Below are 27,953 nucleotides of genomic sequence, written 5' to 3' on the forward strand. Positions count from 1 at the left end.
CTCTTCCTATTTTTGAGTACTGAAGTGCTACAAATGCGAACTGCCCAGCTAATGTCCTGACCTATTGTAACATAAGTAAATAAAATACTGGTGTGGACCAAAACATTTTCCAACATAAACCTGAAAAACAACAACAACAACATGCAGAACATAGTGAGGCATGGAATACACCCACCACACAAAAGTTAAGAGACGAATGGGCAGAGAGAAAATATAGTCACATTCTGATATCTCCTGAAAAATTCTAGAGTGATTAATTCTAAGTGACAATCAGGTAAAAAGATTGTATTGTACCAGTCACAGACACTGGACAGTTCCTGCTTGGTTCAGAAGAGCCAACCATCTGTGTAGTTCAAGTCAGTTTTTTGGTGTCATAATTGCATCAGTATCATTTTCAGAGCCAGAATTACCATCCAGTGGGTCTCAGTTCACAGAACATCGTAGTCATAGTCCATCAATCTACTCAGTCACCTCTAGAATTAGGTACGAGGGTGCACATGACTAAACTGATGATGGAACGGTCACTGGGCTTCCTGTTGAAATAGCTTTGTTGTGACTTTTTCCTGTTTGATTCTGAAGTGGTATCAGAGTCCTCAATTTTCAGTTTATGCTGTCTTTATGGCTGCTTCGATCTGTATTGTGATTGTTTAGTTCTTGATTTTTCCACTGAATGCTTGTTCCATTCATGGGCACTGAAGTCACTAGACTCTTAGATTGGGAGCAGCAACAGCAAAGACACGACTGCAAAAAACCAAAACCAAAACAAAAAAACGTTAACAAAAATCTATCAACTCTATGCATGTTGCCAGACATATTTTTCATTCAGAAATGAACAGACAATTCTAGCTGAAGGGAGTGATAGCTGCACTCAGGCAAATTTTTTATCCTAGGAGGCAAACAGTTATTGTGATTAAAAAAACCAAGCACAACAAATTAGGCCTGGCCTGTCCCTCTTATTTAAGAAAATCTTTCACAGTATCCAAAGGGAAATTTGTTTGACTAAGGCAAATAGACTGAGAACTGACAGAACTCAATGCACATTGTAAGAGCTGGGTTGTTTTTTTCCCCCTCTTTGTCACTGCACTTCAAACTTCGGGATCAGCTTGTTGTTTCGCATGTACGAGAGAAGAATAAGATTTCCCAGCCTGTGATTTAAGTCTCTTCTCACATCTTAGAAGCAGACAAAATTATTTAGGAAAAGGGACAGGGAATATATTGAGGTGTATCACAGTTAACAATAGAAGATCATTCAGGATAATACTCCCAGGTTTTTCACAGGCTGGTATGTTCAGTTGTCTCTTCTGAAAGGAGCGGAAAGGATTCTTCAGCTATCCTCCCCTCCCTTCAAAACCCAGTAAATTTACATAGATAAAATCTCTACTTTAGGGGAAGGAGTTAGGGCCTCAGAGGACCAGTGGCAATAACAGCAGTAGGTCCATGACTTCTGTGAACTCAATGAGGAGTGCTGCAGAGAAGTAACGCCAGGCTTAAGATATCTGTACTATCTACCTATGGGTGGGTATGTAAAATAGCAACAGAGGTAGGGTGAGAAACTTAAATACAAAATGCAAAGATGGCCTGAATTAATGACCTTGATACTAGAAGGGAAAGGGATAAGCTATAATGAGAAGCAGGGAAGGATTAAATAACAGCTGAATTTTTTTTTAATTAGAGTTGTTGGATGATAATTTTATTTGGAAGGACAAATGGGAAGAATGAACTAACAATGTGAGGAGCAGCCTGGTAGTAGTACCCACTGTTACTTCTCCCTTTCGGCTGAGGACAAGTTGAGGCATATTATCCTAAATGGAGTAGGGGACCATAAAAAGCAAAGCTGACTTCTTATTATCATGTGAAAATATTCCCTTAAAATATTTTGTAAGTCTGAGCAGGCTACAAAAAACCAGGTATTCCCTATTCTAATAATTAATTACATTTTTTCAGTGCCTTGAGTTGCCTATTCACAATTCATTTAGTGGTATAGTCCTGTTGTCTTCTGTTTTTCTTTGCAGATAAAGCTATTGCAGTCTTCCTTTTCCATTTCCTTAATTTCTTTACCACTATATATGCTCTCATTTTCTTTCTTCCTGTATTGCCTTTATTAGGTGAATAGGGACTTGCAGCGACAGTGTCACAAAAAATTATTTTGGCCTTAAAATATGTTTTCATGTGTAGGAATTGGAAAAATGCAGGTAAAAGCCATAATGCATATTTAACTGCCACAGTCAACTCAGGTGCCTGCTTGGGTATTCCAGCCTGAAGATTTTAGTTGTTAATGGGATTGTTTAACTGCAGGCAGCTTTGTGTCTGTCCTGTGTGTGTGTTCTTTGCCTTCATCTAGAGTGGGAAATGTGTAATCAACCAAATTCTATTTCATGTACATGTCACATGCAAATAAGTAATACTTACAAGAGTATGTCTACCTCAGTTGACATGTTGACATGTTTACATATATGTTTGACTATGTCAGACTTATTTACTAGTTTAGCATTTTGGATAAAGTGATAGTTCCCCTTTCAGTTTGGAAACTGAAACAGTTTTCTTTGTGCTGTGAACTGCTAGCTAGTAAACTAGATAGTTCATAATCTTTCATTCTTTTGTATGCCTCTTCTCCCAACTGCTAAAAATAGATCGTAACTAAGTGGTTAATACAGTGCATTAACTGGGCATCAAATCTCATCATCAAGATCTTACCTGGAAACAGTTTTTAAACTTCTTGCTCACAAAATACAGAGCTATTGGGTTTATACAAGAGTTCATGGTTGCCAGGTTGATGCTGATATAATCCAACGGCAGCAAGAAACTAGGCAACAAAAGAGAAAGCAGAACATTTAGTCTGTTCATGTACTGTAGAAGCACCCATGCTCTTTGTGGTTACAATCTCTTCTGTCACAGATACTAATTCTCTCTTACCTGTCTCCCTCAACCTACCTTCTACCATGCAGGTCTATAAAAACCCAATTTACAGAAGTTCACAAGAGCCAGAGGAAAGTGATTGCAAGGGTGACAGACAACATTTATTGAAATTATGCTACCCCATTGAAACTAAAACCCGTAAAAATGGATGCAGCTGAAATGTCATAAAATAGTGTTTGCTCTTTTAACACCACAGTTACAGGCCCAATGACATTTCTCATAAACTCCAAGTATGCAGCATTATATTTTTTCCATATAAACAACTGATTGGCATAGAAAATGAAATACCTGAGGAGTTCACATCTGCCGGGGTCTCTTTCATTATATACCATTTTCTTCAAAATTCGGCTCAAATGGAGAGGGAACCAGCAAAGAGCAAAAATCACTACTAAACAGAAAACTGTCTTTGCAACTTCTCGACGCTAGAAAAAGAAGTAAAGAGAACTATGACTGAGTGCCTAATTCCTATTGGTAGGTGATGGTAGTGTCGAAATGTTGGCAGCAAAGTAAGTAATCTAGATAAAGCATACAAGGATTCCCGAAGGGCAGCTTCCAGACTACCTGATGTCCCTGAGCTCTTTTTATGGGGCTTGTCACAGTCTTGATTCTGGCCATCTTCAGCAGAGCTTGCTTATTACTGAGATGGAAGCAGCTGGAGCACATAGGTCAATGCCAGGACATTGTAGATGTTAGCCAAGGAAAATACACTGCTGGGCTTTCCTGAACCTTTCCCAGCCCTTCTTATTCCTCTACACTGCATTTGTTTTCTGGCAATCCCTCAGATAAGCCTCTTTCTTCAGAAAGAGGCATAATCTGTAAGAAAACTTCTTCATGTATGAGGAAAACTGGGAATACATCTGCTTGATAAACCACTTGTACCTAATCCTTGGTGTGGGGCAATCTGTAAACCCAAGGCACCTAAATCAATTGGCAATAAAAGTTCCATTCAACCACGTACCTAGTCAGGATGTCAAATCCTCTCTGACATACTATTTTATTTTATATGCATCATGTTACATAAAGGGATACTGCACAGTGTATTAATTTTGCTATATGATCCTTGCTATGTGATCTTGATGTTCTTAAGTAACTAGGTCCTCTACAAACAAAATTTTAGAAACGTCTGTGTCACAGCTTAATCTCCTAATACTTAGTCAGGAAATAATTTCAATTTAATGGGTATTTTATACGGCTCTTGAGATTTACAGATGCTTTAGTGGATTTTTGACAATGCATACCAGTGGTGTTTGGTAGGCATGGGTTTGATAAAGAGAAGCATATGAAGGGATAAGAATACCAGTTCTGAAACTGCCACTGTAATTTAACAAAAAGCATTGCAGGACTGCCATTAAAAATCTCAACGTTAAATGTGTAATTATAGTAAGTCTTGTTAGGCTTTGAATATGACCATTATTGTTTCCTGTTTCTCACAATAGCAGTTTTTATCAAAATACGAAAAGGATCATAACTAGACATTGATGTGGACAAGGCTGTAGGGAAGGAAGGAGGAGAGGAGCGTAAAAGGTGAGAGTTAAAATGACAAGCATTCATAAATTGTGGCATAAAGTCATCCTCCAGCAACCAGTCAGAGTGGCTTGCTGGGCACTGCCACATCAGGATGGGAAAGCTGCAGGATGGATTCCCCCACCCTGTACATACCGTTCTAGTTCTAACGGGTGGAGTAGCTTGTGTGTGGCCCTAGGACAGACTGTTGCAGGCCCTGGGGCCGGATCAGGGGAAAAAGTGGAAAATCTGCACAACTGAAGGATTTTCCAGTCTGCCCTGGTCTGGAATGAACCAGCAGAGGAGGAAGCTCTGAGGGAACTCATTCTGATTCAGAGGGGACTTCTGTAGGGATTCACATCTGTGAATGTGGAATTTGAAAGCAAGAGTGGAATTTAAGGGGCTGACATGAACACAAGGGAAAAGCTACAGACGGTTTTTAAAATTTCAGTTAGGAATTAAACATCAGACAGTGCTGCAAAAACAGCAAAGTGAGATCTGACGGTTCTGTGAGTGACTTTACGATCACTTGTTTGTTCTATTCTCCTGTTGCTCTTTTCAAAGCAGCTACAGTATTAGTACTGCAGCAGTGCAATCACCCTGAAAAAAAAATCCATTCTATTCTAAACCAGGTTATCCTATAATTGCTTTTAATATGCAACTAAAGTTGCATATCAAAGTGTGCCAAAAGTAGGGAGGACCCATGGAGTCATATCATTATGAATAAAAAGAAACTTTTCTTTTGGCAATCTTTGTAGTTAAATTTCAAAGCATTTAGCCAGTAGTGATTTGAGGTTAAAGAGCAGGAGAGCACAACTGTCATACATGCTAAAGAAAAGAAAGAAACTGGCTAGTTTCCTGGGCATGCTGTCTTCAATACTTCTTTATCCTATCATTTAGTCTTGTGTTCTGGATTTAAACGAATACCTTAACATCATAAATAACCTACTTCTTCACTTTCTCATTCTGTAATTTACCGTATTCAAGGACACTTTGAAACCTTTCTAAGCAAATCCAAAGAGAGAACAACAGTATTTTCAAACATTGATGTTCCTAATATTTACCTGCTTAAGGTGTTCACTGAGAGCAATTCTCAAGTTGCTGTTTCTTCTGTTTAACATTTCACATGTCATTAGCGTATAAAAGATGGCAGTACATGCCAGTGGCATGCAGAAATAGAAACCAAACAGCCACCAGTCCTTCGCATCTTTGTAAAACTGTAGATAAGGTAAAGACAAAAGAAGATATTCTTTTATAATTCAATGGAAAGTACCACAGAAAGGTCTTGTAAAGCACGACAGTACGCTGGTGTGTGTCTATTGGTAAACAGCACAACTTTCTTAATGTTGATCTGTTTTGGACCAACATCAAAAGGAGAATTGTGGCAGTGTAAACATTTGTTTTCCTTTATGGATAGCCTGCCCGTGCAATCTGTCTTGTGTTGGAATTAATTTTTTTTTTTGTTTGTTTTTTCTGAACATTCATGAAACTGGATTCCAGTTTTCATAAAAAAGCATAAAAAAGACATGCCAAAATGTAGACAAAGTCAGTTTGAGATAAGAAATCTTTCTAAAAGCCTGACTCAGGAAATGCCATTTACCTCTACAGCTTCTGTCCTGATTCCAAAAAAGGAAAATTCAAAACATCTTGAAAGTTTAATCACCTTTTGTTATCAGTGAATAGACTGGTAGCTGGTTTGCTTATGTACTGGGCAGATAGTCGCCACTTCCAAAGTCTTTGTCTGATATATGCAAAGCTTAGGATGGGTTGCTTCTGGTGGTACAGTTACTTTTAACCCTTTGCCTGCCATTTATACCATTTGCCTTTTGTGACAGGACACTGCAGGACTTGATACGAGTAGCAGTACTTTGCTGTACAATTTTCAGTGTTAGATGTGATTTAAGATGTGGTTTAAGTTAATATATTTATGTATTATGGAAAATACTACATTTGACAAAACATTTAAAATTACTCTTTACTGTAGATAATTATATTTTCAGAGTTTAGAAAGTTGGATTTTAACTTTTATGCTCAGCCAAAAGTGTGCACTGAAATACATTATAAATACTTCCTGTCTCTATGTTATTAGTCACCGAGACGGATGTGTGTAAGAGGGAATCTTCTTTCTCATAATCTTTCCCGGAGCTTGTTTATTCCTAGTGGATGTGCTCTTTTAACACCACAGTTCCCACACCAAATGTCAAAATGCAATAACTGAGGATTATATGAATCCTCATATCATCCTGTTTGAAAAAGTAAAACTACTGACATCTTGTTTACATTTAAAACCAAGTAGTGCTAAGATTTGGAAGTTGAAAAACATGGATGCAATTAATAGCCTAGTATTTAATAATAGTCATTTTAAAATCTGCTTTAGTTACACTAGAAAGTTGATTTAATAAGAAAAAGGAAATGCTTTTGATTTTTCTCCATCTGCCCCAACACAGTTAGCAGCTTACAGAACCTGCTAATTTAGAGTATGCGCTGGTATCTAGGACACAACCCCACCTCACAGGACATCTTGAATTGTGTTGATTAGCTTGTTTCCTCCTCCTCATTAGCCTCATCCCTGCGTGAGGAGGGGCTACAGTCTTGCTGCATACTTTCGCTCCCCTCGGGGGCAGAATTTCTCCCACTGGGAACAGAGCTTCTGCCAGCAGAAAACCAAAAACAAGTTGCCTCATATTTGAAGAGTTTGTACTGAGGGGAAATCTAATTTCCATTCCTAATGAAGAGAAAAGGATTACAAATACATGGAGACAATTATCTTCTCCATGGCAAATTCCTCCAAGTCAGACTAGAATCATATTGGTTGGGCCAGCATAACAAAATGAGTACTGTGTGAATCCATGCAATGTGTACAGGGAAAACTTTCTGCCATATCAGTCTGCCAGCCTTTGTGAGCATTAGCTGTCAGTCAAGAAAACACGCACACAGAGTTCTGTGCCACAACCCTGACCACCGCCTCAGTTCTGTATGAGAACCTGGCTTTGAGTAGTTATAAAACCTACACGAAAATGTCTGTAAATGATTAATTGTGGAATCTGAGTTTCACAAAGCTTACATCAAAGCACAAAATTGGGTAGATTTTAGAGAAGTAGACATTCTTTTGTTTGTCTTGACAGCACACATGGAACTGGTTTTCTACAGGAAATGTGCATTTTAAACAAGTTTCCTAGTGCACTCAGCCTCTTGGGAATCATGGTGTAGCATGAATCTTTTAAGTCTTTCAAGGATAGCTTTAAACATGAATAAGCTCCTATTAAAAACAAAAGTTAATCACAAATCCTTCCCAAAGTTTAGTAATTGTTTATTGTGGTGTTTGTGGTGGTAAATACTATAGTTTGGCATTTCCATTTTAACCTCGTGTTTGTACTTGCTTGCAGAGCATTGAAACACAACACTCAATTTTGACTGACATGTCCAACATTTACTCTCAGCTTGGATATAAATGCTGCTTTGTTTCCATGAAAATCAAGCTGGTGTGGGGAGATTTGGAGCCTTTGAATTATTTTGAGCAAGTAAAAGATACTAATTCCTGCTAATCAAACAAGCTATTGTACTTACCACATTAAGAACAGAACAGTAATCATTAAAGTTAGCATGCCTATGGAAGACCTGAATAGTAGGTGTTTTTGAGAAGGGCTAAGAGAAAACTTTCCTTAGGGAGAGAGGAAGTGAAGATTGTCCAGGCACATTTGTGGAATGAAAGAGCCATTACAAAAGGGAAATTTGCTGCAGTGTGCATTTCATAAACCATGTTCTTATAAGTACAGTATCTACAGTCATATAATCTGTAGAGCTTAGAAACAAAGACATAGTCCTGATAATTCCACTCTTATCTTCACCTGCATTAATTATTTTCATTAGGGAATTACTTCTGTCTTCTCTTGCAATTGTCTCTTGCTCTTTCTGCCATCCCTGCAGTCTGCATAACCATACCAAAGTTGGGGTTTTTTCAGTTCCTCTGAAAAACACTCATCATTCACACTTTTTATATTCTAAATTTCCCAGCTCCATTTTGCCCTATCCTTCCCAATTCTCAGGCAAGCCATGTTCTGATCCAATAAAAGGGGAAGTGCCAGACATTCAAAAAATAAAAAACTTGCACTCTATCATAAAAAATTCTAGTCTGGAAAAACATATGGAGTTTCCCTCAGGACATAAGACCTTGCACTATCTACCTTCTCTGAGATAAAATAGAATTTATTTACTGGGTGAATGGTGGCTGGCCCTTCTTTGGGTTCACAAACTAAAAATTAAGATACTGCTTTCCCCTTTTCTCAGTGTAAGCCTGGGCGGAAAATCACGATCTTCCTATGCAGTAAAGATGCATTAATTCAGTAATAACTACTCACCTGACCTGCTTTGTACAAGGTAATGTGCGTATTGGCAACTGTTAAGCTGCAGTAGCACAGGGGATGAGGGCTCTGAAATGTGCCAAAGCAGCCTGGCGTGTCTCAGGCACTTCTCTTGCTCTAGAGTTGCTGTATCTAGATGACAGCTAACAGTGCTCAAGCTACCTAGGTTGGAGATGTGACTCTGTCAGATTTGTAGTCATGATTTCTTGTAAATGAAGGGATTATTCTCTCTTTGACTTTTTAAGTGCACATAGAACAGGAAAAAATATGTTAGAGCATGGCCCCACCCTTTTCTTTACCTGCCAAAAGAGCTGGCTACTGCATGCAATATGATGACTAATCATGGTAAAACATGGGTTTTGACAGTTACAAGCTCCAAGGTGTTATACCTAGAAGCACAATACCTTCCAAGGCTCTGGCTACCCTGATACACCTCTTGATTGTACTTTTGCAGGCCCGAATTGTAAATTTGTGTATTAAGAATCCTCAGTAGTGAAGAAATGAAAATGGTGTAAGGTCCCATGTACTATCTCTGGCTGAAAGGAGAGGCAGGTCACTGTAAATGAAGGATCCTCTTTGCAGCAATATACATTAGAATACATTTTGCACTTTTATGGGTGGATAAAGCAATTATAATCCAGTAACATCTTAACTGCCTAACCTTTATACTGTGGGTTTCAAAAAGAGATGAAAGGGTGTTACTTACCAACATAAAATTATTTGTAGGATTGAGCATGCAGGTAACATAACCTTCATCCTTGTATCTGAAAGGTACCACAGCAAAACCAATTGCTTCTGGAATAGCCAGTACGAAGGACAAAAGCCAAATGGAGAAAATTTCAATAGCAGTGATCATAGGGATTCCAATTCCCTGAACACGGCTCCAGGAGGCAACTGCTCTATACCTGAAAGAGACAGGCATTATTTTCCAACCTTCAGTTTCTTCCTTAAATTCAAAGGTCTTGGTTCAATTTTTTATATTATGTAAAATCCTAAAGCTGAAATCTTAGACTTGTATTGCTTGGCTTTTTTTCTGTGTGTTTCAGGGGCTCTGCCAGCTGTCAATCCACCTAGGCGAAACAGAGCACATCAAGGGGTGGATAGCAGAGAGCTGGCTGCAACTGTTCTGATTAGGCACAGGATTGTGTGGAATTCTGCTATGTGGAGTACATGAAGGATTTCTAATAACAGTAGGCAAGGTTTGTGAGGACAAACCTTACCTTTCACTAGACCAACCGACACAACAGAAGGCAAAAAGCTTCCGGGCACAGAAGCCATTCTAATTGATACAAACCAGCTATTTCCTTCAGCTACCTCAGCTGTAACAGCAGTGCTATCTAAAGTGAAGTTGTCAGCTTCTGTGCAGTGAAATACTGTGAAAATACTCTTCATGAAATGAAAATGCATTTGTTCTATTTACATTATTCAATGTTAAAAATACTGGCTTTATGCAGCATATTCTGCGTTTGCCTTAGATGACAACCAGGGTGTCAGTTAGGGCAGTCTGACAGCTCTCTTAGCCTCTGCACCACCTTTCTGGTGGAAACTGAAGTGCATAGCTAAGAAGTCTGTATGTGGCAAAACCAACATATTTTCCCACTATTTTATCCCTTAGGTAGCAAGTTTCTCTGTAAAAAGTGGAATTATTGAAACCTGTTTTCCTCTGTGTATGTGTCTTACAACTGTGATCTTGGTAAAAGGTGAGAAGTTTCAAATACAGTCTGTGCATTTCTCCCTTTGCCTCTTTCTCTCAACATTTTCTGTCCCTCCAGTGCTGGAGGATTCTTGTCACCAGTCTGCAGCCTTTCCCCCAGTTGGGGAGCTGAGAGAGTCTTTCTCCTCTACTTGTCTGACAGTTTTCAAAGAACCTGTAGAAATTTATTGGCTTTGAGAACTCAATCTCTCTGTCAACTCTGGCCAGAAGGTTCAAAATTATTTGGAGAAGACTGATAGGCATACAGTACAGAGTCCAAACCGGTCCATAAATAAAACTTTGGCTTTAATGACTAAATGGAATATTCATAGAGACATAACTTTTCACACAAATACTCAAATAATTGTGAACTTTGGAAATTTAACAATCAATTTGAAGTTTACTTTCTAGTGACTGGCAATTTAAACATTGGTCCCATCAGCTGCACAAGGTACATGATACTATCTCATCCTTGACTGAATGAGGTTCTTAGCAAACAGGGGCCTGTAAACTGTACATATTTTTCAAGTAAGAAATGTAAAGTTTTTGTTGTGTCACCTGTGTAACTAGGTGACAACAAACGGGTTGTAAATGTGAATCCAATTCTCTCCTTTCTTGCATTTTTGTACATGTTCTGTTTGAGTTGCATCTGTTTTGCACGAGATCAGCATGCACAGGAGTAAGGATTTGTGTCCTTTATGTAATTTATTAGCAATTCTTTTTTCAGTTCACAATTCAAATAACTATCAGATAAGGAATATTGGCTGAAGTTTTATGAATTATTTCAGCTAAAGCATAAGAAGCTCAGTAATTAGATCAGAATTTCCTGAATGCATATTAACCTGCAATTACTTGGTCTCTTTACTCAGTGCTGTAAGAGTGATTTGAAAAGTAGTGGTAGTATAATTTTTCAAGTGGGTGTTCTGTGAGTTATATAATACATAGGATCTTCCTCTAGCCACAAACCTCCCATAATTAGGAGTGGGAAAATACTGCAGGGTTTATTTTACTCAGACTTAGAAAATATAGGATGTCTGCCAGGAAACTGACATAAAATACATACATCATTCATTACATTTAATTCTTCAGTCTAAAATGTGTGTGTATGTGTGTGTTTTTTACTTTTTTCTGTTTGTTTCCCTTTTGTCTCCAACCTTGTCTAAAATATTCAGTTCTTTTCCAGGTCATTTCCTTTTCTTTTAATGTTGTGGCTCCTTTTCTCTCTCCCCTTTTCATTTTCTACTGCTCATGTATGTGCTGTCAACTTTAGTATATTGTGCCCTTCAGTTGCTCTCTCTCCTCTGTTTTCTTCTCCCTCTTCTCCCATTTTTAGCTATTTATTCCAACTTGCTTTTCATGGACCCTGCAGTCTCTCCTGCTACTTATATTTAGAGACGCGTAGTATTTAAGGACATGAGGAAGTATACATACATACAATTAAATATTTTGCACTCCTATATAGTTATAATTTGCTTAAAGCATTTCTGTCAGAAGGACATACTGTCTTGATCTGAGAACACAAAGGGCAGGACACCTTCACCTCTCCCTGGTAGTTTCTTTTTGTAGATAATCACCCTCATTGTTAAAAATGTGTGCATTATTTTCATTTGGAATTTGTCTGGCTGAAACTTTGTTCCATAGGTTCTTATTATATCTTTCTTAGCTAAGCTAAAGACCCCATGGATATCTGATACATCATCTGTATTTCAATACTTGGATATTATATTTAAGTTGCTTCTGAAGTATCGTATTTGATAAGCAACAAATTGAGATCTGTAAAGCCACTGAATCATTTCTCATCTTTTTCTACACCCTCTCTGTGATTCCATCATTCTTTGGTAAAGAATAATCCTAGAACTCTAGTGAGCCTTCCAGTATTGATCTCATTAATACAGCATGGTTGTGGGTTTTCCTGTGGCCCAGATTAGTTTCTGGAATAATTTGCATGAAATTTACTGTAGTGGTATCTAATCAGAATTAAAAAAGAAAATGTATTGTGAGCCTTATGGAATGAAATCAAGGAATATATGAAATTAAGTCAAGGGCTATAGATTGTCAGTAGACAGTCCCATATGCCTGCTGTCTTACAGACTGTGTCCTTTTGTTTCCCTTTTCCTTTTGACTGCATTAGAAATTAGTTGCTCAAATGACCCACTAGTGTAACATATTTCTATTCTGCAAGTATCATCAGCCCTTTATAAGAGGGAAAAACAATACAGAAAAGGTAAGAGACTTGATCAAGGATGTAAGAAGCAGTCACTGTCAAGATGAGTGTCAGAACTGTTCCTAAATGACACTGCTGTTGCTGCTATCAATCTATTCCTCTTCACTGTGAGAGATCACAGCTGCTTTTCATTTGAAAGATAGCCAGCAGTGTGTTGATTGCAGAGCTTTTAATACAATAAAGCTGTTAGGACTTTGTTTTAGTGGTAAAGTCCTGACTTAATACACTTACTGGAAGTTGGGCCAGATTAATTAAGTACCTACCCTGAGATTACTGTTCTATGCCATTTGGTATGCAGAGGAGGCAAGAAAAGGATGTATACATATTAAATGAGATCCAAACCTTCACTCTTAAAAACATTTCTTCATCAAAATTATTATGCCCAAGACATACGCAAGAGTATAAGCTCAGGAAGGGAAATATCCTTCCTCTTAGTCACAGTCAGGCACTGTTTAGAGAGTCAGACTATCGTCACCATCATGACCTAGAGTTTAAAAATGCCTGAGAGGCATCTGAAACAAATGTGAGCTTGCTCGGAAGGGTGAATGGCTGGTTTGGTGTTTTCTGTCAGCCTCTTAAAACCCGCTCCACATGTGAGCGGACATTGTTCCCCTTGGGCACGCCCAGTTAAACCTGAATACGCTGTCCGTGCAAGTCACTGTGTGAGGGGCAGTAGTAATGAGTGGAGTTTCACAATAGCTTGTAGTTAGTACAGGGAACAGTCCTTGTAGGAAAAACAGAGTAATCTTGTTCTAAATAAAGGCTGTAGTCTGCAAGAGGGATGACGAGTGAACAATTCTTAAAGCTATGGAGCTCCAAATTCATTACACCAATTGACTCTATCTGTTTCTACCTTGTAGAATGCGATTACATATAGAGACAACCAAAATAACTAAATGAGATAGTTTTCAGGAGCTTTTTTAAGAAAAAGAAAACCTTGCCTGAAGACCAGAAACAGTCCAGCTGTGACAGCACACAATTCCATATTTACTTATTTTCCACACAAAAAAGCAGACATTAGCTGATGTGGAATTTTGTATTAATGTGACTGTGTCACTTCCAGCACCCAACCTAACTTGCTGAAGGTGCTCTGACATACTGATTTCGTGGTGATTTAACCTAGGTTCACTTCATGTTAGCCAGTATCAGATGGCTGTATACATCTGTTTTTTAACACATGTTCTCTGCAACCATTTACTAGAGTAGCACCAGATGGTAAAGAATATGTCCTTGGCAAAGCGTGTAAACTGGGGGGAGGAAATTAAATAGTCTGAGTCTGATCCCATACAAGACTTTATACTCAAATGGAAACAGCATTTAGTTGTTGTGAGGATTTGGAAATCAGTGCTTGTAAAAAAATATATATGCATATATAAAGAGGTAACTTCAACTAAGCTACTCATGAAAATGTGTGGAACAGTGGGACTAAATCTAGTGAAACTGCATAGGTCAGAATTTATCTAACAAACTCTGTTTCATGTGTGCTTGATCTATGATTTATTCCTTAGAGCAGTCAGTGGGATTGCATTTTATGTTGGGCAGATATTATTTTAGAAATAGAATTCTTTTTGTAGTTCTCAGACTCAAAAATGGAAATTGAACACTTGCCTGTGTTACATATATTTGTTTCTGGCTTCATCTAATGAATTACTAATGCAATAAAGAACTGTATTTCAGGTACAGATACTACTAAGTTACTCATCTGTTGCAAACCTTGTACATCAACTCCTTAATATAAAACTAAACCAAGATTAATTTTAAAGTTTCTTTTGCCTTTGCATCACTGTACTAATGCACATAATGTATTTTATTTATCAATATTTTCTGTATCAGAATTACTGATACCTTGGACTAGAACATGATCAAGTAAACTCGAGACCAATATAAATAGCTTTTACAGAAGTGGTCTTTATCTGCTATTGCCTTATATGTGTGAAGAAAAAAAGCATAAAAGAATAATGTTCAAAAGCATCTTAGCTGTTGCTCTGTCAAAAGTTTATATATCTTCCTGAACACCTTTAGCAGAGGCATTAATTTTCAAACAATCTGTGTCAAACTATGAAAGCAAGTTTCCAATGTGTTTTTCAATAAAACTCAATTACTTATAAAAATTATAAAAATAACACACTGTAATTATGGTCCATAGGCAGTGAGTTGAAAAATTATTTTTAAAACTAAGATTATGACCCTGTTCAAATACAAAACAAACATGTGATTATATGAAAGACCAAAGTGTGAATACTGAGTCAAATCCCAATACATTTTTGCCTGTAAAGGAAATTGAAATAATGCTTTATTAGATAAACACCCTTAAAAAAATGTAAAGTTAATCAGTCCAATGGTTTCATATTATATTTTGAGCCACAGATGTTGTGCTTTATTATATCCAGGATATCAAAAACAAGAATGTAAGTTACATTTATACTGTAATCTGCCTGCTAAGAACACTATACCAAGTGGTCCCAGTTTTAGAAAAACTACAAGGGCAAGAGCAGTGTCAAAGGAATAAAACATACTGTACCTGTCCACACTAAGAGCACAGAGATTAAGAACTGTGATTCCCACCGACGCCTTCTGTATAAAGGGGAGGAATTTGCAAAGAAACTGGCCAAATTCAGAATCTCCAAAAGGCCACTTCTGAGCAAGAAGCTGAAGAGAAGATATAAAATAATCAGAATATTTAAGCAGCAACTTATCAAGTATGTAACAATTGTAATTATTTCTTTAGACACAGCCATTGTAGCCTTGAATTCTCCATACCTCCTTAGTACTGAGTGAATCTGTGAGGGAACTGCTACTATAGAAGCACAGAGAGTGAAAGTTTAAACTTAGGTGTTGACCTTGTACTGTTGTATAGTAACTTGCATTGTTAAAAGATATTTTATTATTGTACTTCAGCCACCAGTTCTGAATAATGAAAATCTAACTCAACCTTGTCATAAATGGTTGCAATTACCATGTCCCAGAACCAAGCAGTCAAAGCATAACTCACAGTTCATAATGCTATACCTCAGAGCCAACTCTCATGCTGCACGCAAGGAGATTCTTGTCATTGTAAAATATACCACTGCGTAAGTCATGACAATATTCACTGCCAGATTCTTAAGTGTGTGGAGAAAATATTGTATACAGATAATTTGTTCCACACTATGTTCCATATTAAGGACTACCATCATACTTACATGTGGGCTGTACTACAAGGCAAAGAAAAGCATCCATTTGGAAAGATATGAATGAGTGCTGGGGTTTAGATTAGTATTTCCAAGGAGGCATTTACGTAACAAATAGGAATACATTGATTCATGTGAACAGTTGTGAATAATTAGCATGTAAACAGTAATCATTCTAGCTGTAATTATTAAAGCTTTGAACAAGCATACACACAAAATACAGGGTACAAAATTATTCAGGACAGTCAAACCCACAACTGACTGCAGAGTCACAGAAGATCTCCCTTTACTGGGTGCCTGGCAGTAAAATGGCAGATTGCGTTCAATGTAAGTTAATGCAATAAGTGAAAAATCAGTAAATCTGTACGAAGTACTGAGCTGTAACTTAGCTGATTCCATGCAAGAAAGGGATCTTACAGTCACCATGAATAGTTCTTTTGAAAAACAAAGTCACTAAACCTTCTCTCCAGAACAGGAAGAGTCACTATTGCACTACCACTTCTTAAATCTTCTTCCCTAAGTCTTTCCTACTGAGCCTTTATCAGGGGTAGGATACTGAATAAGAGGTAAGATGAGTTCTTTGGAATGAAAATATGAAGTGCTTGGGCCAGATACTAACTTTGTCAACATCCTGCTGGATGTTGTATCACCTATATAAACAGGGACACAGTTTTGGAAAGCAATAATAACAAATGTCTTACTGGATAATTAACTAATTATTACCAAGATGCAGTCAGTGGATTTATATTAAGCCTCACTCAACTAAGGCTAGAATACAGAATATTTTCACGGTACTATCTAAATTTGGAGATGTTTTTATTTGCTTCAGAGGAAGACAGCAAATTATACACTTCACTTACAATTATAAGCCAAACCCAAGCTTCTGAAAGCTTCTAAAACCTAATTTTGCTGAGATTTTGAAGGTAGTGGAATCATGACCTGGGACTGGTTTATGGAACTACAACAGGTTTAAACTTCAAAACAGCTTTATCTTCAAGTGCATGAGATGGAGGTAAACTGGTGGCACAAGAAGCATTTCCAATAAATACTATATGTGTGATGTGCCACAGCCCAGCAAGAGCCCTGGGCAAGAGCACAAGATGTAAAAGGGAGAACAAGGAGCCATACTTTCATCTGCACAAATGTGCAAGGACTGATGCCGTTGCAGTCTGCATGCAAAAATGTGTTTTGTTCTTTCAACGAGAAACACAACCTATGAATAATATATATTAACATTTTTACAGTTAAAAGTGAACAAAAATTTTATTGTTTGGAATATAATTAAATCAGCAGAAATTTGAATTGCTGTTTTCAGAGTTTACTTTCTTGCAGACCTGCCAGGCCATCTTCATACTTGGGCAGACTTCTTTGCTTACAGTCCACTCATGTGTTGAGAGTTATCTTTGCAACCACAAGGATTAGAAATTTTTTCAGGAGAAGCTGAAGCTCTGGAACACACTCATCTAGTAAGAGTGGGTGGATTCTGTCTGCAGAACTAGAAAAACAAATTTTTGTTGTAGCTCACGACTATAGTATTCAAAGGAAACATTATTTCAATTTAAATTACTGTTAAATTAGTAATAGTAATAATCACTACTTTTAGCAGTACAAATGTTAACTATGGAGAGTTAAAATTCATGTCTGTCAGTTAAGGTAGGAGTTACCTTTCTGTTTTTCTACAGCATGAGTTTTTCAGAGCCCTTTGCTGTAGAGCACAGGATGTTTATGACCCAATGCCAGATTTGTAGGAATTCATCTTCTCTTTACAGTCAGTCCTGATCTGTCTTTTTCACATCCCCTCTTTTTTTTGGCCATTCATCACAGTGCTAAATTACCTGTGCTTTTTTTTTTCTATCCCAAATAATACCTCAAAAATACTGGAAGTAGTTATGTGCTATGTGCTGTCTATGTAGAATATCATATAAATCTGGTTCCACTTGTGCTGGTTGTGTTACTATATTTTACTGTATGTTTTCTGGCATCTTGAGAACTATTACCTTTTTCAAGGAGAGCTGAGTATCTTAGTTACCATCAAGACCATAGCAGGGAAAATACGAGCACCTCTCTAGGACAATATTCATATTGTCATTTGATTACATGTATTTCAAGATGGATTTTACCAATTCATAGCTTTCAGCCAACTGGGTATTAATACTATGAAGCAAATGTGTATGACCCCTTGTTAAATAGGAAAGGTGCTATCTGTTTCCCATTATATGTTTTACTGTATTATTTTATTCTCCTCAGCTGAATATTAAAGTGAGATTTTTTAACATAAGCTGTAGGATCAATCCAAGTTTGTCTACTCCCTATTTCTTGAGAGTGTTAGAATATCATATCAATATGGTTCCATTTGCTCTTATTCTGTTAGTATATGTTGCTGTCTGTTTTCTGGCATATTGAGAACTCTTGCCTTCCTACCATCAAGACCACAGCAGAGAAAATATGAGCACCTTTGCAATGGTATACCAGTTTAGTACAATCATATTTGAGAAAGCAAATCCCTCTTGTGCCAGAAGGCTAGGGAATGGATTACTAGGATTCGTGATTTAACTGTTGTCGGTACCTTCAGTAACAAAGGTAATGAGATTATTATTGCAAGCTGTTGATTAGTTCCTCTCATTTTATCCGTATTTATAGGCAGATGAAATACACTGAAAGATCCAGCAGAATAATTTTTTAGATAGTTTCACAATATTATAACAAATGTTTTCAGGGCATATTTTTTGCCTTTTGCCTAGAACTCTTTAGGCTTTGGTTTGTGTTCGGGCTGCAGAAAAAATGTTGGAAAAAGAAGAAGATCTGAACCCATGGTAATTCTCCAACCAGTTGTAGTCACGTGGAATTTTAGCTCTAGAGTCTTGTCTGGGTGTGGGTAATTTCAGAATAGGTTTTGGGCACCACAGGGTGAGAGCTAAATTACAAATGGCAGTGCCAGGGAAAAGAGGCCCTAGCAGACTTTTGTCAGTCTCCTGTGCCAACCAAAGCCCCAGACTGATTTATCGTTATAGATCACACTTTAAAAGGCAAGTGGAGGAGAGCCACCTATTCATTTATGTGCACTGACTGTGGCTGTAGCATATACCCAGCAATAGAAATGAACAAGCACTTTGTAGTGACTGTGAAACTCTGTTACTACAAGGCAAATATTAGCTTCAAAAAGAAAAATGTTGTACTTGAAAAAGGTTCACTAACTCATTACTCCTTACAAGGAAGCTTTATCGTGGTTCCAGCATGTACACATCTTCCCCACACCCCAGGAAGCTCTCCTTTTTTAAGATTAAAAGTGTTTTATTCCTTTTGTTTCTTACACTTCTCCACTAATTGAAGTAACATCAGTACCAAATCATTAGACATTCTTTTCAAGTTGATTTTAATCAAAATCACTGGGATCAGAATTAAGTTATTTGATTTTTAAGATTAACTTTGCAATCATTTCCGTGGGTATACTCCATTATCATTCCGCATCAGCTATGCATTCATTACTTCCCCTTGGATCAGGTGCCAGTTTTTTAATTCTGTAGATATTTTTAGTCGGCAAATCTGATCCTGTCTTTGGTTTTACTAATTTCACATTAAAACAAGTCCATCGCTCTCTGTTCTGCCTTAGCAGGGTATAGAAACTTCAGAGGGAAATAACACATTTATTTTGTATTAAAAAACAGGCCCAGGAATTTAATTGAATTAGTTCTGATTTACTTAGGTACAATATAAGAACTGGGACCACTGGCTCTACTGTTCAGTACTTTTGCATCTTTTAATATCCAAACAAAGTGAATATAAAATTTAACAGGTTACATTTTCTTTCAAGGCACAAGGATAGGAGGAATCAGGCTGCTTATCCCAAGTTGTATCCCAGTTCTCCATGAGTTGGTCAAATGGATTGTGCTTTTGCAAACCCCCTCACAAAATCTCTGAGGTTTCAAAATAAGACATGTGGCAAAGGAAATGTACTTTTCCCCTTGTGCAGTTCACAACTTAGAAGGATTTTGCACAGTTCAACTGTGATGCAATTAATGAGCAAGAAAAGTGTGTAGTCAACAGCATATTTTTACACTGAAATCAGAAACCAAGATTTCAAGGTTCTACTGTTGGTGTTAAAAAACCGCAGGAAAGTGACCAGACTGCCACAGCTTCCTTGAGCATTCGCCCTTCTCTGCAGCTTTAAGTGGCCTGTCTGCCCTGATGTTGCAGCTCGAAACAAACAAGACAGCAGCACTGAGAACATTCCTTTGCAGTGATTTTTAAATGTCACTCACTTCATTTTATTCTACTGCTGTTGCTATTTTCCAACCCCCATTAATATGCTAGCTGAGGTACAAAACACAGATAAAGTCCCACCGTGCATCCCAAGCAATTTATCTGTAGTCTAAAAGAATGTTACAGTCCAACCACATGAGTGTTCACCAGTGCATGCTCATGTGCATCCACAGTGTTTATCTAATACTGGGCTGATACTGTGTGTTTACAGGCAGATGATGACCCTGGAGCTCAGCCCAAAATAGATGGATTGGGCTAGGTACTGGATATGAACCGGCTTGGAGCTGCTCTATAAAACTGCCTCAGTTCAACAGGATTTTCAGGAGTTTCTCTCTCTCTCTGCCACATGGCATTGAGGATGAAAGCAAAGGCTTCATAGCTGCCCTTTCCTGCTCTGATCTCATCCTAGTGCTCTAGAGCTTTCCTCTTCCTATATCCACTTGGGACCATTGTTGTGCTGACACACAAGCTCTGTTTCCTAGAAACTGAACTGTGTTTCATACAGATAGTGCTTGTCCCTCATGCTGCCCCCATGCAGGATACTCTTCTGAGTTTCATGGTGTTGAAGTGTTCAGTGATACTGTTGGAACACCTCTGGCACAACCCTGGCAGTCAGAGTTTCTGCTGTTTTCAGCAGAACAAATAGAAATACCTTCTTTATTCCACGCCTTCTGTTGCACTTCTGCAGGAATGGAGAAGGGGACCAAACCAGCAGATTTCTGTTTGCATAGATGATGTCTAGTTGTATAAGTGACCAAAACTTATAAAAGTGGGGTGACTGCCTCTCCTTGCAACATAGTCCAGAATGAAAGACAAGAAAAAGTCCTCTGGTTTTGTCAGATTAGCACACTTGTTTGTTTGTGGTTTTTTGTTGTTTGTTTTTGGTTTTTTTTTTTTTTTTTTTTTTTTTTAGTTTTTGTTTTTTTTTGTTTTTTTTTTTTTTTTTTTTTTTTAAGGCTAGTTTCCTCTAGGACACACTGAGCTGTCTTGGTAAAGCTCTTTCAAATTATGTATGCCCTTGTCTGTTCCAATGCTTGGGCCAAATATAGTACCTGGTGCTTTGGTTGGAATCCAGGTGACATCTGACAGAACACAGAAGTGTCCAAGCTCTGTGCCACGGAGCTGACTCCATTAAGTGACAAAAGATGATGATTCTGGCTGAAGTGTGCCTCTTGTCTCTGAGCTGCAAGACTGGTTAGTTAGGAAGAAGGGTGGATTGACGGTGTTTTGATTGTGGTATTTTGATTCAGTGACTCAACCAGGACGCTTCTGTCCCCATTAAACTTCACAGAATAAGAATTCACTCCATGTTCTCAAGCCTTTCTCTTCTTCCTACAACCCATATATCCCAGAGAGAATTACACTGCAGGACAATCCTCATCCATTTCTTGCTTAGGACCCACAGACTGTTGCTTATTCCACATATGTGACTTAGCTGTGCTCAACCACTTGGCTGGAAAGAGGGAGAGTTGTAAGGGAGAAAGAGAGAGAACAAAGCCAGTCCCTAAGTATTCCTTCCCTTCCCACTGCTGGAGTGAAAAGCCTCAACTTCAGGTAGAGTAGAGGAAAAGTAGAGAAAAACAAAGAACAAAGCTAAACTTTATAATGCAGGGCATAAGACCAATATTGAGTATATCATGTTGACATGTTGATCTTTTCCTTATATTTAGATTCATGATAGTGCCATGGTAGAGAAGGCAACTGCATCTCTTCAACCGTTCTTTGCAGGAAATACAGTCCTAATTTTGCTACAACCAAGAGCCATCTTTTTTCCACTTTGGGTGGATAAAAGACTGACTGTGGTTTTTTCTGTAAGGAAGAAAGGTTATGTGGGGATGCATGAGAACCATCAAAGACATTCTTTCCTCTGAATTGCCCTACCACAGCTTTTTCTGCTATTTTGCTCATCTTTGCCCAGCAGATTAAAGGCGGAGGTAGGGTCTCATGCCATTTCATGAATGTCTACGGTCGTCTTCTGCTTAGGCAGATATGGAAGGGCATATACAATCTTTACACAAGAGAAAATAGATTATACTTCAAGACATCCTAAAAGGTTAGAAAAGAAATGCCCTGGTTTTGAAGCAGAACATTCTGTCTCAAGTAGTAAAAAAATAAATCCTAAATTTTACATTCTTGTTAAAATGTTTCTATTTATTACAAAAATGTATGTAGCAGTAAAGCATTCTGAACAACTCTAGACATCTCCCCTGTGGTATTTTTGCTGTTTACAAAGTAGGATTAGTTTCTTTTTTGTTGTTCCATGATGTTAGCTAACTTCCCATCCTTTTAGGTAGACTTTTTCTCAAGCTGTGCTGCTCTTCTTCAGGGAAATGAGCTGCAAGGTGTGCTTATGTGCATGCTGATTTGTTGAAAAGAATTTTTTCAATGCCTGGGCAAAATACTGCTTTTGTTATTCTTCCAGCTGTGTTGTCTTTTGTGTGTTGCTAAAGAGAGTGGCAGGGTTGCTAAGAAATTACTGCAGAAGTGGCAAACCCTGGATATACACAATCTAAACAATTCCCTGTTATCTGTAGAGTTCAGCTGATTGAAATACAAAGAGAGCAAACATACTAAAATAGTCTGTTGAACCTGGAATCTCTAGGCACTGTGCGATATTACAAATCCACATAACGGCAAGGCAGGCAGGAGATGTGAAATTGAAGATGAGGGAGGAGCTGCCTGCATACTGAAGGGAAAATGTGTCACACCCCCCACAAAGTACAGCCATTAAAGGCAGAGTGGATCTTGAATCTAGAATATAAAATCACTTCCTAAATTGCATAAAATAGGAGGCAGAGACAACTCAGGACTTCCCAGTAACATAGTTAGAACTCAGTTTTGCCATTCCAAAGGTAAGAGCCTTGGCCTAGAGTGTTTCTAGCTCTATGAGCTCAGGAAAGAGCTATTGACAACTTTTTCTGTGCAGAGTACCTGTTGTTCTTGCTGTTGCTCTGGTAAACTTTAGCCAGCAGCTATAAGGAGTTTCCAGAGCTTTAGCGCAGCCAAGGCAATAGTGGTGCTATGGATATTCTGCGGCTGACTATGCATAGCCTCAGAAAACTGTCCAGTTTCTTTCTGGAAAGCAGTCCTCTAAAGAAGTTTTCATGCAATGCATCCAAACTTTGCTTATTTGCTACAAATACACATGGCGGCGATGAGTAATACAGGTGATGCAGCAGCTTTCAGCTATGCGCTATGCCATCTGATAGTGGAAAAGGAGACATGAAACTGTTTCCTCTTCAGTGCCTTAACCCTACTTCTGCAGCAGCATAAAACATAGGAGTTGTATTTCCCAGTGTTTTCACTGCAGAGAAGTTATTCTTACTGATTTGGAGGCTTTAGGCTTTGACATCTTGAATGTCTGGGATGGATATGTTTTGGGTAAAGAGGAAACTATTTGGGTCCAGGTGCTATAAACATGTGACGGAAAATTAAATTGTCTTAGTTTGGTCTATTAAGGCTGGATTTGTAACTGGCACCCTTCCTGTAAAACTCAATTTGTTACACTTTCTAATATCGATTTGATACTACAAGTGGATATACTAGTGGTAATTAATTGTAATGGGGGTTTAATATATCCGGAATATCTTCAAAGGAGGCTAGTGAGTATTACTCACATCTCAATTCATTTAACAAATTGCTAAGGGGAATCCACTATATAATTATATTAATTGGAAAAAGTCAGGGGGAATTTTGAGCCTACTGTATTGTGAAGAAAGCATAAAAATGTCAAACACCTGTGACCACATCTTTAGCTGACATAAATTACACGTTTTTTTCCCAGCATCACGTCTTTGTTAAGTGTGTAAAGGCATAACAAAATACTGGCCTCAATTCTCCTGGGACTTCACATTTTCAGTTACTATAATCATGTATCTGCTTCTTTCTGAGGATTTGTAAAATGGATTTGAATATCAGTAATATTATCTACTTCTCTTTTGAAAGTAGTTTCAAAATAGTTAAGGCTGCCTTATGTTTCAGGCAAGTGAGGATACCTATTTCTGATAATACATTGTAACTACATAGCATTACACATTTTGTCGTATGCGATGCACCCATCTTAATACTGTACTTTTGGTTATTTTGATATACAAATGAATGCTTCTTTACACACAATTCTGATTTTGGAGCTGTTTTGTTCTAAAAATGAAGATCTGACCTATAAGGTATTAAGCGTCCAGCATCATTTGTTTATATAAGATACTAATGCATAGTTCAACATGAGGCTGACTCTAAAGAATCTTTAAAATACATTTCAGAACTAAGTGCATAAAATACTTCAAAATTTAAACTTTAAAACAACAACCAAAAAACCACTTTATTTCTTTTCCTTAGAAGACTGTCACTTCTACCTTCAAACTGTGATATTTCCAGTGGCTACCCTTCATACTGTCACTCAACAGGAGGAGCTAAATGATGCCACAGATTTTAGGATCCCTAGTGATTACAAACAAGAATGCCATTTAAGAAACTTTAAAATCAACTCCTAATGTAAGCAGACACATTGCTGAATGGTTTATATGAATAATGGACTATAATAAGAAAATTTATTAGCTGCTAGAGCTCCTTTAAAAATGCTATAAATGCTTCCCTGCATCAGAACAGAATCATAGAATCGTTTGGGTTGGAAGGGACCTTAAAGATCATCTAGTTCCAACCCCTCTGCCATGGGCAGGGACACCTTCCACCAGACCAGGTTGCTCAAAGCCTCATCCAGCCTGGCCTTAAACACTTCCAGGGATGGGGCATCCACAGCCTCTCTGGGCAACCTGCTCTAGTGCTTTGCCACCCTCACCAGGAAGAATTTCTTCCTGATGTCCAATCTAAATCTGCCTGCTTTCAATTTAAACCTGTTCCCCCTTGTCCTGTCACTACTGGCCCTTGAAAAAAGTCCCCTCACAGCTTCCTTGTAGGCCCCCTTCAGGTACTGGAAGGCTGCTATAAGGTCTCCCCAGAGCCTTCTCTTCTCCAGGCTGTACAACCCCAATTCTCTCAGCCTTTCATCATAGGAGGGGTGCTCCAGCCCTCTGAATACATGCAGCTAACCTTATTATGTCGTAATTTTAAAGCCATTTAATTTGGAGTTTGAAGCACTCAAAAAATTAATAAAAGCTATAATTATGCTTTTAGATTATGCAGGTTTAGTTCTGACTTCTTACACATGGATGTTGAGACACAGTGATTTCAAGGGGCTGCAGTTTCATTCACAGCCTTTATCAAATACTTCTCTGCAGTACAGAAATAAATTTTCATATGGGCTAAGGTAATTTCGTTTCTACAGAGATATTCAGGACCTTAGTTCAGCTCATCGTATAAGATATAAAAAGGCAAGTGAACCTGTAGAATGCCAAAGAAGTGTCAGAAAATTAATAGAAAAAAATTGTTGCAAAGTAATAATAGGAGTGTAAAAAATATCATTTGTTACTTCGGATTAAACCTCTAAAGAATTTTTGGAGGATCATCAACAAGCAATTCTGAAAGGCAAAATTAATTCCAGATTTTCATTACTCTTTGTGAAGAAGTAGCAGAACTCTTGAAAGCTTAGAAAAAATGGTGTAATAAAAATACCTGTTCTTTCCCAAACTCAGCTCTGAAAAACACACATGCCATTTTCCCTCAAAATTTCTTATCAGAGATACCTTGAGAAGAAAGAACACTGCCTTAGAAATTATCCATATAATCATTGGGATAATATACCTGGGAGGAAACTGTAATGCATCATGGGAGATGCAGTCTAGGCTACGAGTTCAGTGGCTAAGTATAATGAAAACATGCAGAACCCCAATCCCATGTCTTATTAGGCATCCACATAGCTATGGAAGACAGGTAGATCTCAAATCAGTCAGTGGCTGATCTTATCAACTTATTATTAAGCCAAAATACTCTACAGAGATCAGCTGTCATATCAACAAATTGATTATTTAATTTTCCAGGCAGAAGACTGAAAAATGGAAACTAGAATTTCCATTAAATCACGTGCATTATTATTAAGAGTCTTTATTCTAGTTTCAAATTCATATTATAGTAAAACCAGATAAAATTAAAAAACTTATCTGTAATTTGTGCTACTGGAAGATCAGAAGCAGGTACTGCATTTTACTGTAGATGATATGCCTCTGTACATATGCAGTGTATGCACAGATATATATTTTAAATCATTAATGAGTTCAAATTTTTAGGATCTTGTCCTATCAGTACCTGTGTTATAATTCAGATCAATAGTTATATAGATACAAAATTCATCTTTTCCATTCCCTGTTTCTTTAATTTTAAAATCCTATTTGAAACCACAGGACACTAGTTATTATAAAGTTATGCATTAAAATGTTTAAAAGATGTGTAAATAAAAGCTAAGCCTCTAGAATCTTTAAGGGCCAAAATTGCGAGGAATATTACTTAGTGTTCTGTTTACTAACAGAAATGCCTTAAATTTTTACTGAGAAAATAAAGAAACATCATAATATTCTGTCAGCTATGCCCCTGTATACAATCCACAAAGGTACAGATAGAAGCTTACAAAATGCTGTGATGATTTTCTAAGCTAAATTAATATCATTGAGATGTATTAAAAAAGGACTGTCTTCTGTTCATTCAAGCCTGTCCTGGAATCATGCAGGTTACTTAAGTTAACACATCAGAAAAGATGCATCAGAAAGAGCACTGCTTTATGGCTTAGTTTAATTAAAACGGAAAATAAAGAAACTGGGACAGGATAACTTTATACCAGATTAAGGAATTGCTGAGGATCTTTTTTATATTTTGACAAATCCAGATGAAATTTACTATTTAGAAAATGTTCTGTGATGTAATTGATTTTACTATCTCTGGAATAATTTTAAGAATTTGCTATTAATGAGTGTTAAATTAAAAACCTAACACTCAACTGACATAATTTCTCTGCAGAGTCATAACATGAAGCCTGCAGATTATAGAGAGCATTTTCTGTAAAAACATAAAGTAAAGATAGGATATTCCGAAAATAACAGCTATTCCAGTGCTATATGTCCATCAAGGAGGAGAACAGGTTATAAAAAGTCTTCCCTCATAAATTCTTTTGCTAGCTATAGTAGCTACAATAAATGAAGAGATCCTGTGAAATGTCCAAGGCCACACTGTGGTCAAAGGCTAAAATCTCCATCATCTTTAAAAGAAAATACACATTTCTTTATGGAGGTGAGACCTGAGAGCAAGGCTTTGGTTGTAGAGCAAAAAGGAGGTGTGTTTTCTTAAGTGGACTGTTCATTGACAAATGAGCACTACTTAGACAAAGAAGTAACCATAGAGAACAGACAGCGTACTTGTAAGGAAACTGCAATCCGAATGTATTGTTGTTGCATCCTACCTTGTACACCATGATAGGAATATCAATGACAATATAGATAAGGTCTCCTAGTGCCAGACTGGCTATCAGTGCGTTCGGGCCGTTCCTCATACACTTGTTCTGGTAAATGATCCTCAGCAGAGTTGCATTCCCAACCATTCCAACGATGAAAATAGCACAGGATACCACCGTGTTAATGTATTTAAAAGTTTCAGCAATCTTAGTCTGCTGGGAGCATTTGACAGTTTGGTTGGACACCAGGGGCTGTCTGGTGGTGAGGAGTATGCTGGATTCGATCGCTGAGAAAGTGGAAAGGTAGTTTCCCAAGTCACTCTGATTGGCAGCATATCTGTCAGAGCTGTCACTGAGGGCAAATCCTGGAACGAGCAGCAGCAAGGAAACTCTCCAACACAAGGCTTCCATCCTCAAGTCCCAGAAGAGCAAATTCAGTGAGACAGAGTTTTTTCAGTATTTCAGTGAAATACTTCTCACTTCTTCACCTGCA

General features: G+C 37.7%; 1 protein-coding gene across 2 annotated transcripts; it reads right to left on the reverse strand.

The window, feature by feature from the left end:
* Positions 1-600: 600 nt before the first annotated feature.
* Positions 601-27,953, reverse strand: EDNRA (endothelin receptor type A). Of its 2 annotated transcripts, XM_010149608.1 has the most exons (7): positions 27,470-27,953; positions 15,219-15,346; positions 9,487-9,685; positions 5,484-5,636; positions 3,205-3,338; positions 2,695-2,803; positions 601-741 (listed from the first exon to the last, which is right to left on the reverse strand). In XM_010149608.1, the coding sequence occupies exons 1-7, from the start codon at positions 27,869-27,871 to the stop codon at positions 601-603; spliced, it is 1,266 nt and encodes a 421-aa protein (XP_010147910.1). In that variant the 5' UTR covers positions 27,872-27,953. The 2 variants fall into 2 exon arrangements, with proteins under 2 accessions (XP_010147910.1, XP_010147911.1); XM_010149609.1 differs by lacking the exons at positions 9,487-9,685; positions 15,219-15,346 and having other exon boundaries at positions 27,470-27,871.

The sequence above is a fragment of the Eurypyga helias genome, unplaced genomic scaffold, assembly GCF_000690775.1.
Source record: "Eurypyga helias isolate BGI_N326 unplaced genomic scaffold, ASM69077v1 scaffold204, whole genome shotgun sequence".
NCBI lineage: Eukaryota > Metazoa > Chordata > Aves > Eurypygiformes > Eurypygidae > Eurypyga > Eurypyga helias.

Coding starts and splice junctions, on each gene's coding strand:
- EDNRA (XM_010149608.1), bottom strand. CDS start 27,871: ATGGAAGCCTTGTGTTGGAGAGTTTCCTTGCTGCTGCTCGTTCCAGGA. Junction 15,347..27,469: donor TTCCTATCATGGTGTACAAG/GTAGGATGCAAC, acceptor TCTTCTCTTCAG/CTTCTTGCTCAGAAGTGGCC. Junction 9,686..15,218: donor TGTGCTCTTAGTGTGGACAG/GTACAGTATGTT, acceptor TGTCTCTTTCAG/GTATAGAGCAGTTGCCTCCT.